A 12,068-nucleotide genomic window follows, 5' to 3' on the forward strand; every position below is an offset into this window, starting at 1 on the left:
TGATGCACTAAAATGGCTGGAAAATAGTCGTAGTAAAAGCTAGAGGGCCGCAAAAGGAAGCAAAATGGGGATAAGAGCGGTCAATTGCCCTGCAAACAAATGTGGATAGGGAAATGACTTAAAATAACATAGAAATAAAATAATAATAATAATAATAATCTTGAACTCGGAGGCAGAGGTCAAAGTGAAGTAGGAGGTTGAGGAGGCGGTGGACATGTCGGTGTAGGTGGAAGCGGCGGTGGAGGAGGAGGAGGTAGTGTTTTTCTATTTATTTTTTATTTTTTTTATTTGGGAAGATCCCAAAACATTGGGAAATGGAAAAGAGAATGCAAAGAGAAAGTGCGCTGGAGTCTAACAATGGCTGGTGCGGCGGGTATACATGTCTATTCAGCACAAGGTACGGACAAGTCCTATAAGCTTGCCACGTTGGCTGTGGACAGGTGGCTGCACTTGTCTGTGATTACCCCTCCTGCCGTGCTAAACACACGTTCGGACAATACACTGGCTGCAGGGCAGGCTAGCACCTCCAAGGCATAAAGGGCAAGCTCAGGCCATGTGCCCTATTTGGAGACCCAGAAGTTGAAGGGGGCAGACCCATCAGTCAGTACTTGTAGGCATGTGCACACATACTGTTCCACTATGTTGTTGAAATGCTGCCTCCTGCTAAGACGTTCCATATCAGCTGGTGGTGCTGGTTGTTGTGGCGTGCTGACAAAGCTTTTCCACATTTCGGCCATGCTAACCCTCCCTTCTGAGGGGCTGGCGGTGCCCCAGCTGCGTTGGTGACTTCTTCCTCCTCCTCCTCCTCCTCTGCCTTCGCCTTGTGCTTCCACTGAGCCCCCGCTGTCAGGTGTGAATGCCATCAGCAGCACGTTTACCATTGTGCGATTGTACTCGCACATCTTCCGATCACGCTCCATTGATGGAATTAAGGACAGCACGTTGTCCTTGTAGCGGGGATCCAGCAGGGTGGCCACCCAGTAATCAGCACTGGTTAAAATGTGGGCAACTTGGTGGTCGTTGCGCAGGTACTGCAGCATTTAGTCTCTCATGTGTGCCAGGCTGCCCAGAGGCAACGACAAGCTGTCTTCTGTGGGAGGTGTATGGTCTGTGTCCTCTGTATCCCCCCCAGCCACGCTCCATTGATGCCCATGAGCTGCTTTGGGTGCCACCCTGCTGTGCAGGGTTCCTCCTCCTCATCATCCTCCTCATCCTGCAGAACTGTGCCCTGGCTGGACAGTTGTGTACCTGTCCTCTGTTGGTGCAGGAACCCACCCTCCGAACCACTTGTGAATGACTGGCCTGATAACTGTGGAAATGATCCCTCTTCCTTCTGTGCACCCACAAAAAATCGCTATAGGTCACCCACAGAATTAACAGCCAGATTTATTATTATATTTCTGTGTCAGGGGTGCAAAGCTGGTGTATTGCACCCACAAAAAATCATTATAGGTCACCCACAAAACAAATAGCCCAATTCTTACCACTTTCCCTCATTTCAGCTGCCTGCTTTCTGTCCCTGCACTACTCAGAGCTGATGGGCGGTGCTACACGTGATCCAGCTTGTATAGAGGCTGGGTCACATGATGCACCGGCCAATCACATCCATACCATAACTAGGCATGGCTGTGATGGCTTCTAAGTGCCTACAGCTTAAAAGCTTGTTGATTGGCTGCCCTGCAGCCTTTCAAAAGCTTTATTAAATACCCGGCAAAGTTTGGGTTCGGGTTCACTCAACACTACCCATAACTTTTTCATTTTTCTGTCCACATAGCATCTGAGGGCCAAGTTGTATTTTTATCCGCGCTTTTTTATCCGCGCAATTTTTCCGCGCGGATGCGATGCGTGAGTTGAACGCATTGCACCCGCACTGAATACCGACCCATTCACTTCTATGGGGCTGTTCACATGAGCGGTGATTTTCACGCATCACTTGTGCATTGCGTGAAAATCGCAGCATGCTCTATATTCTGCGTTTTTCACGTAATGCAAACCCCATAGAAATGAATGGGGTTGCGTGAAAATCGCAAGCATCCGCAAGCAAGTGCGATTTTCATGCACGGTTGCTAGGAGACGATCGGGATGGAGACCCGATCATTATTATTTTCCCTTATAACATGGTTATAAGGGAAAATAATAGCATTCTGAATACAGAATGCATAGTAAAACATCGCTGGAGGGGTTAAAAAAATAAATAAAAAAATGTAACTCACCTTAAGCCACTTGATCGCGAAGCCCGGCATCTCTTCTATCTCCTTTGCTGAACAGGACCTGTGGTGAGCATTCATTACAGGAAAATGACCTGTGGTGACGTCACTCCGGTCATCACATGATCCATCACATGATCTTTTACCATGGTGATGGATCATGTGATGGATCATGTGATGACCGGAGTGATGTCACCACAGGTCATTTCCCTGTAATGAATGCTCACCACAGGTCCTGTTCAGCAAAGGAGACAGAAGGAGATGACGGGCTTCGCGAGCAAGTGGCTTAAGGTGAGTTAAATTATTATTATTATTTTTTTAACGCCTCCAGCGCTATTTTACTATGCATTCTGTATTAGAGAATGCTATTATTTTCCTTTATAACCATGTTATAAGGGAAAATAACACAATCTACAGAACACCGATCCCAAGCCCGAACTTCTGTGAAGAAGTTCGGGTTTAGGTACCAAACATGCGCGATTTTTCTCACGCGAGTGCAAAACGCATTACAATCTTTTGCACTCGCGCGGAAAAATCGTGGGTGTTCCCGTAACGCACCCGCACCTTTTCCCGCAACGCCCGTCTGAAAGAGGCCTAAGAGAGAAGGGAGACGGCATGTGCATGCTGCGTGTGCCGTCTCCTCATACAGCTGATCGGTGGGGGTGCCAGGTGTTGAACCCCCTCCGATCTGATATTGATGACCTGAGGATATTAAAAGCCCAGGCAACCCCTTTAAAAAGACAGTGACCCAGCCTAAGGCCCCTAAGAAGCCTCTTTAAAAAGGTGCATTGGTGGTCACTAATTGCCGGTGTAATGGTCTCTAGATGCCATGTAGATTTGTGTCTACTATTATATGTTTGTTACTACTATTTTTTGTCTTTTAGGAAAAAGAAACAGATGGGAAAGGGAAAATCTTTACAGAAAAGAACTTGTTGGCTTCTGCATTTGATATCATGCTTGGTGGGACAGAGACCACGTCCACTACATTACAGTGGTGTATTCTGCTCATGATGAAAAATCCTCATATACAGAGTGAGTTAAAGCAAATGTGTCATCAGAAAATGAACTATTGTTTACATTATATTTTTATGTTAAAGGCTATAGACACCTTGGGGGCAAGTTTCTTATGATGCATTTTACTAATTTCAGGCTTAAAATCTATTTTTCAATTGGTGTTTATTAAAAACGTTCAGCCGTTTTTGATATACAAAGGTTAAAAAATCCTGACCTCTATGGCTTAAATGAGTGTTTGTTGGGTCAGAGGATCTGAGATAAGGCTTCAAGTGAGCCAACAGCTGACTGGACTGTAAAGTGATACTTTTTTTTAACCCTTGTATCTCTAATGGCTGAACATTTTAATAAAGAACAATTGAAAAAAAAATTTTTAGCCCAAAATGCAATCAGAAAAATGCCCTGAAGGTGTCCATAGCATATATATATATTTTTTTTGAATTGTTGGTGATTTTTGTTTTAAAGGGGTTCTCCGGGAACTAAGAAAATGAAAATACTTAAATATTACTTCATTATATATATATTCCCAAATACCTTACATTAGTTATACTGGCTCGTTTTGTCTGGGCAGTGCTCCTTACTAAAAAAAGATATCAAGGAGCCATTGGCTCCTAACCTGAAAAATTTAGGAGCCAAATGAAATTTTTAGTCGCCAAATTTAAAATACATATAATATAGCTGGGATGCTAAGGAGCATGGGGTTTTCTAAGCTACAGCCCACGCAGTTAAAGGGGTTGTGCACTCATTTTCATGACCTGTCAGACTAGCCAGATTTGCGTTGGTATTCCATAGGTGCTGGGTCCTGGCTCATTCGCTTCCAGGCCTCCGCTGCTTGTCTGCTTTTTCGAGAATCTCATCCAAACAAAAACTTTCCTTGACAGAGTAAGGGCTCATGCACATGAACGTATTTTCTCCATGTGTGTTCCGTTTCCGTATGTCCGTATTTCCGTTCCGCCAAAAAATAGAACATGTCCTATTATTGTCCGCATTACAGACAAGGATAGTACTGTTCAATTAGAGGCCAGCTGTTCCGTTTGGGAAAATACAGAATGCACATGGATGTCGGCTGTATTTTTTGTGGATCCGTTTTCTTGCGGACCGCAAAATACATACGGTCATGCGCATGAGCCCTAAAGCACATAATTTAGATCTGGATGCTATGTTCTCCTCTCCAACCTTTTAGCCACTGCTTGCAGTCAGCCACTGGGACAATGAAAAATATCTTAACCTTCCACTTATTACAGCTGAGGTTCCGTTACAATGTATCAGTGTAGCTAAAGCATGGCGTTTACCACTGGATTGCAGGTTTTGGATGTAAGCATGAGCATCTGCATTCACCGACAGCAAGCAGACATCTATCAATTTGATGCAGTCTGGCAAGAGGAGTTTAAAAGGGAGTTCCATTTTTAAGATAAAGGTTTGACTGGACTGGTCAGCGTCAATATACACCGTGTAGGCCACTACAAGCACTTCCCTTCACAATAACATGTAACTTTATTTGCAAAGTTGTCACACAGCAAACACTCACCCAGCACATAACATGGCCAGTTCCCTTCGAAGGATCTATGCGCACGCCAGCTAGGACAACACACAGGCGACACTTCCGTCCACCACACTCACAAGCCAATCAGCGAGCAGGACACAAGAGGAGACTCACAACCGTCCAATAGAAACGAGTGTTGTTCGTGCAGCAGCGAATACACGTGAAGGGGCAGTGACCGTGCGAACGATGGGCGGGAAAATTACCAGCCAATCAGGGTGAGGCAAAAAAGAGGCACAGCACACCAACATCAAAACCTCATCCCAACTGTGAAGTATGGTGGTGGGGGCATCATGGTTTGGGGCTGCTTTGCTGCATCAGGGCCTGGACGGATTGCTATCATCGAAGGAAAAATGAATTCCCAAGTTTATCAAGACATTTTGCAGGAGAACTTAAGGCCATCTGTCCACCAACTGAAGCTTAACAGAAGATGGGTGTTGCAACAGGACAACGACCCAAAGCATAGAAGTAAATCAACAACAGAATGGCTTAAACAGAAGAAAATACGCCTTCTGGAGTGGCCCAGTCAGAGTCCTGACCTCAACCCGATTGAGATGCTGTGGTATGACCTCAAGAAAGCGATTCACACCAGACATCCCAAGAATATTGCTGAACTGAAACAGTTCTGTAAATAGGAATGGTCAAGAATTACTCCTGACCGTTGTGCACGTCTGATCTGCAACTACAGGAAACGTTTGGTTGAAGTCATTGCTGCCAAAGGAGGTTCAACCAGTTATTAAATCCAAGGGCTCACATACTTTTTCCACCTGCACTGTGAACGTTTACATGGTGTGTTCAATAAAAACATGGTAACATTTAATTCTTTGTGTGTTATTAGTTTAAGCAGACTGTGATTGTCTATTGTTGTGACTTAGATGAAGATCAGATCACATTTTATGACCGATTTGTGCAGAAATCTTTATAATTCCAAAGGGTTCACATACTTTTTCTTGCAACTGTAGATGGTCAGGCTACATCAATTTATGGCTGCAATACATCAATGATGTGTTGATACTCTGGTCTGGGAATACTGTGGATTTAAATGATTTTGTGAAGGAGCTTAACAAAAATGATCTTGGACTATACTTCACGTCTGAAATCCATACCAATCAGATCACATTTCTTGATCTGACTATTTATAGAGATCAAGATGGTGGTCTGGGTACCCGATTATTCCGTAAAAAGACTGCGACTAACAGTCTGTTACAGTGGGACAGTTGGCATCCCATGCCCATGAGACAAGGTATTCCTAAGGGGCAATATTTAAGACTGCGTCGCAATTGCTCCAAGATATCGGATTATCGGGTGGCAGCCAGAGATCTAAAATCTAGGTTCAAAAATAGAGGCTATCTCCAATGTTCTAGCCAGAGCTTATCAACACTCTCTAGCAATAAATTGGGATACTCTACTTGAACCTAAGATGGATACGTCGCAAGACGCAGCAAGTCGTATCATCGCAACCTTTGACGTGGTCCACAAAACGGTGCGTGAGTTCCTCGCAAGATATTGGGGTATCTTAAAATCAGACCCCGATGTGAGGCACCTTATTGAGAACTGACCGGTGATCACGTACCATCGTGGACGTAGCCTTAGGGATAGATTGGTCCACAGCCTCCAGCAATCCCCTTCTACAACTACATGGCTGAGTTTTAAACCAACCAGCAATTTTCGATGTGGCAACTGTGTGGCTTGTAGTGCGATTAAAGTGGGAAGTAATTTTACCAGTACAGTCACTGGAAAAACATATGCAATTAGATGGTTCATCAATTGCAAGACGAGAGGAGTCATTTATATAGCCACATGTACGTGCGGGAAACAATATGTTGGGAAGACCATCCGGGAATTCCAGAGACGGATTGGTGAGCATCTTAATGACATTCGACACCCCAATCGCACGTCATGTGGCTTTGACTCATAACAACAAAATGGAGGTGATAAAATGTCAAGGTTTGGTATGCTTTATTTAATCTTTGTGCAACTTACATTTAAGACGATTATGTTCATTACGTATAGATTCTGAACTGGCATCTTTATTACCTGATATTTCCCTTCCTCTATTTTCCCCTTCTTCTCTTATCTCTTCTCCTCCCCTCCCTTCTGTGTACTAGGGGATATGGATTCAGACGTTTCCTCTCTCTTTATCCACAGCCATTCAGCGTTTTCCTGTTCACTAAGAGATTTGGATTCGGACATTTCCTCTCTCTTCACACACAGCCTTTCTACCGCTTTCTTTGCGAATCTTGCTGATTCTCTCAATGTTGATCTTATGGTTTACCTGCCTTATAAATAGCCGCCTATGTATTCCCGAATTGCTTTTGAGTGTTTTGACACTCCTAATGATTATTGCCTCATAGAGCCGCTGGAGTGGGCGGTGATGTATTGCGATCTGACCGCACCTCCAGTCCTCCCACACGTCGGCTCAGAGGCATGATCAGTGAGAGGGGAGGGGCTAACCCTATATCATCCAGTCAGATCGGCGGCCGTATTACGGCCATCCTAGCGCCCAGACTGCCGCCTCACCACACGAGGCGAGCGGCGTGCATGTTTGTCTGTCTTATTGTAAATACCCCCGCTACTCCTGATGAGCGAAACGCGTAGAGTAGATGGTGGGAGACAGTTAATTTAACGTAATATGCTAGGCTCATGTAATTAATTGTGGCGCAAGTTGTTTAATGCTGCGTGAGTAGATAGAGAAGCAAGGGGGGCTCTACATGATGGGCGGAACTGCCCGAGTACGAGAGTAACATCCCCATTTAGCTTCACCACCCGCAACATTGTGACACCTTCTGCTGCTGAGGTTTGTGGCAGCTTATAATAGAAGGTGATACTGCATACTAGAGCCGACTGCTTTATGCTGGATGACGCGACATTCAGCAGCTGATAGTTGTTATTTGGTGTAGTAAACCCTTGCAGACAGCAATATAGATACCATTCAATTGAGGATATTAAAAGAGATTTGATATTTTGGGACACATATTACCCCTTCTTATAGGTTTTTAATTGTAATAGTTAATAAAGATTTAATGTTTTAGTTTTCCAACGCTCTGAGTAGCAGTGATTGTGAGCGTAAACCTATTTACACTTCTTTGCAGAGATCAATTTCCCTATTAAACACAGATACAGATGTAGCAGGGTTAGCACTCCAGCTCTTAACTCAAATGTCTTAACTCATCGCGTTATCTTGAAACAAAAGCCATTGAAAAGCAATTGCTTAACGCATTTAGTTGCATTTAGTTTAGATAACATGTTTCATAAAGCATGTGTGTTAACCCTGCTAAATCCATATGAAGCTCTTCTCAAGGATTCTGACCACTAGGTCATCTAGGGTTATTTCCTCAATTATACATCCCGATCAGAATGGGTTTATTCCCAATAAAGGCACTCATTATAATTTGCATCGGCTATATGCGAACATACAGTCTTCCAGGGGAGGTCTTCTCGCTCCATTCTGTCTCTAGACGCCTCTAAGGCGTTTGACAGGGTGGAGTGGGAATTCCTCTGGAGGGTTTTAGGGAAAATGGGATTTGGTACCAGATTTATAATTATGATTAAGCTTTTGTATAATTCTCCTACGGCTAGATTGAACATTAATGGGAGTTTGACAAAGAGTTTTCTTCTGAGTAGGGGTGCCCGACAGGGATGTCCACTCTCTCCATTACTATTTGATATTTATATTAAGCCTCTTGCTGCTAGGGTAAGGCAAGACTCTAGGATTGAAGGATTTGGGCTATCAGGAGTAGATTCTCTATATGCAGATGATGTGCTGTTTTTTTTATAAATGATACTAATATTGTACTTCTAGAACTTATCCGAATAGTTAATCTCTTTGGTGTAGTCTCGGGCCTGGATATTAATGGGTCAAAGACAACTCTCATGCCACTAGATAGACCTGAATATTCTATTGATGGGTCCTTGAGCATGTTAAAAATGGCAGACTCATTTGAATACTTGGGTATGATGATATTTCCCAAGACTGAAGACTTTTTACAACTTAATTTGATCCCATTGATTAGTAAATTAAGGTCAAAAGTTAAGTTATTGCTTCGACTTCCCTTATCTAGAGTCGACAGAATATCCCTAGTAAAGATGGTGATATTACCTCAACTCCTTTATGTCCTTAGAAATTCTCCAATATGGATTGAAGATAAGTTCTTCAAATTAATTGATAGAATTATTAATGATTTACTTTGGGGAAGAAAGCAGGTAAGCTGGAATACCTTTATAAACCGATTGAACAGGGAGGCTTAAACCTTCTATATTTTAAAGGCTACTTTATAGCCGCACAGTTATGGTTCTTTTGCCAATGGGAGAAAAGTGTACTCTGTCGGACCTTGGTTAGGAATTCATTATATAACAATTTGTTTACGTTATAAGAGTCCGGCCGATTTTCCATTATCCAACAGGATTATAGAGAGTCTAGGAAGCTATTTATTAAAGCGTGGAACACCATTAACCCTGTCTACCCCGGGCCAGTTTTCACCTTCCTTCCCAGGCCATTCATTGCAAATCTGACAAGTGTCACTTTATGTGGTAATAACTTTGGAACACTTTTATTTATCCAAGCGATTCTGAGATGGTTTTCTTGTGACTCATTGTACTTCATGACAGTCATAAATTTGAGTCAATGTATTTCACCTTTATTTATTTTTAAAAAAAACAAATTTACCAAACATTCTCTAAATTTCAATTTCTCTGCTTTTAAAACAGAAAGTGATACCTCATAAAATATTTATTACTTAACATTCCCCATATGTCTACTTTATGTTGGCATCATTTTGTAAATGTCATTTTATTTTTTTAGGACGTTAGAAGGCTTTGAATTTTAGAAGCAAAGGACCAGTTCAGGTCTGAAGTCATTTTGTGGGGGCTTACATAGTGGAAACCCCCATAAATGACTCCATTTTAGAAACTACACCCCTCAAGCTACTCAAAACTGATTTTACAAACTTTGTGAACCCTTTAGGTGTTCCACAAGAATTAAAGAAAAATAGAGATAAAATTGCAAAATTTCACTTTTTTGGCAGATTTTCCATTTTAATAATTTTTTTTCTTTAACACATCGAGGGTTAACAGCCAAATAAAACTCAATATTTATTACCCTGATTCTGCAATTTACAGAAACACCCCACATGTGGTCGTAAACTGATGTCAGGGCACATGGCAGGGCGCAGAAGGAAAGGAATGCCATATGTTTTTTGGAAGGCAGATTTTGCTGGACTGGTTTTTAGATGCCATGTCCCATTTTCAGCCCCACTGATGCACCCTTACAGTAGAAACTAGGGGATAAGGTGACAGTTTTATTGGTACTATTTTGGGGTACATATGATTTTTGATTGCTCTATATTATGTTTTTTGTGAGGAAAGGTAACCAAAAAATGGCTGTTTTGGCACTGTTTTTATTTTTTACAGCATTCATCTGACAAGGTAGATCATGTACTATTTTTATAGAGCAGGTTGTTACGGACGCAATGATATCAAATATGTCTACTTTCTTTGTTTGTTTGTTTCAGTTTTACATAAAAAGCATTTTTGAACAAAAAAATATATTTTTGTGTCTCCAATTTCTGAACGCCTTAGTTTTTTTATTTTTCTGCCGATCATCTTGTGCAGGAGCTCTATTTTTGCAAGAAGAGTTGACATTTTTATTGGTACCATTTTTGGGTACATATGATTTTTTGATCATTCATTATTACATTTTATGGGGCAAGGTGCCAAAAACATTGGTAATTTTGGCACAGTTTTTATTTATTTATTTTTCCAGCATTCACCTGAGGGGTTAGGTCATGTCATATTTTTATAGAGCAGATCGTTACGAACGTGGCAATACCTAATATGTATACTTTTTCTTATTTATTTAAGTTTTACACAATAATAGCATTTTTGGAACCAAATAAATTATGTTTTAGTGTCTTCATAGTCTGAGAGCCATAGCTTTTTTATTTTTTGAGTGATTGTCTTAGGTAGGATCTATTTTTTTGCGGGATGAGGTGACGGTTTTATTGGTACTATTTTGGGGGGAATACGCCTTTTTGATCGCTTGGTGTTGCAATTTTGTGATGTAAGGTGACAAAAAATTGCTTTTTTGGCACAGTTTTTATGTTATTTTTTTTACGGTGTTTACCTGAGGGGTTAGGTCATGTAGTATTTTTATAGAGCAGGTTGTCACAGACGCGGCAATACCTAATATGTCTACTTTTTTATTTATTTCACTTATGCACAATAAAAGAAGTTTTGAAGCAAAAAGAAAACATATTTTAGTGTCTCCATTGTCTGAGAGTGACAGCTTTTTTACTTTTTGACCGATTGTCCTAGGTAGGATCTCATTCTTCCCAGATAAGGTGACAGTTTTATTGGTACTATTTTGGGGGGCATAAACCTTTTTGATCGCTTGGTGTTGCAATTTTTGTGATGTAAGGTGACAAAAATTGCTTTTTTTTATACAGTTTTTATTTTTTATTTTTTACGGTGTTCACCTGAGGGGTTAGATCATATGATATTTTTATAGAGATGTTTGTTATTATACCTAATATATATACTTTTTTTTATTTATTTCACTTTAACACAATAATAGCAGATTTGAAACAAAATAAATTATCTTTTAGTGTCTCCATGTTTTGAGAGCTATAGTTTTTTTATTTTTTGAGCGATTTTCTTATGTAGGGGCTCATTTTTTGTGGGATGAGGTGGCGGTTTTATTGGTATCATTTTGAGGGACATATGCCCTTTTGATCGCTTGGTGTTGCACTTTTTGTGATGTAAGGTGACAAAAATTGATTTTTTGACACAGTTTTTATATTATTTTTTTTATGGTGTTTATCGGAGGGGTGGATCATGTGATATATTTATAGAGCCGGTCATTACAGATGCGATGATACCTAATATGTGTGTTTTTTCTCTTTTTTTTTTATAAAATCAGGGGAAAAGGGGCGTTTTTTTCTTTTTTTACTTAAAACTTTACTTTCTTTTATCAAAAACATTGTTTTTTACTTTTTTTTAACTTTATTTCTGACTAACTTTTGGGGGTCTGATCCCCTCTGCAATGCATTACAATACATCTGTATTGTAATGCATTGCCTGTTAGTGTATTACACAGAGTAATACACTATCAGTTTGCCTAGGAGACCCAGCCTGAGGCTGGATCTCCTGGGCACCCGTAGAAGGCAGGTCCCGATGCATGGCATCGGGCTGCCTTCTCACCCATCGGGTCCCCCCCGATGGGCTCCCTCCCCCGCAGCAAACCCCTTCTATGTCGCGGTCAGTTTTCACCGATGGCATCTGTTTTCACCGATGCCGGCGCATGCAGCACCGGT

The 12,068-nt window shown here is 41.3% G+C and overlaps 1 protein-coding gene across 1 annotated transcript in view; it reads left to right on the plus strand.

Annotated features, from left to right (window-relative positions):
- Window positions 1-12,068, plus strand: part of LOC121008250 (cytochrome P450 2W1-like) — a 42,225-nt gene that overhangs the window by 14,017 nt on the left and 16,140 nt on the right. Inside the window, exon 6 of the mRNA XM_040440683.1 lies at window positions 3,092-3,239. Coding sequence (XP_040296617.1) covers window positions 3,092-3,239 — 148 coding nt within the window. The remainder of the gene's footprint in view (window positions 1-3,091; window positions 3,240-12,068) is intronic.

The sequence above is a fragment of the Bufo bufo genome, chromosome 7, assembly GCF_905171765.1.
Source record: "Bufo bufo chromosome 7, aBufBuf1.1, whole genome shotgun sequence".
In the NCBI taxonomy this organism is placed as follows: Eukaryota; Metazoa; Chordata; class Amphibia; order Anura; family Bufonidae; genus Bufo; species Bufo bufo.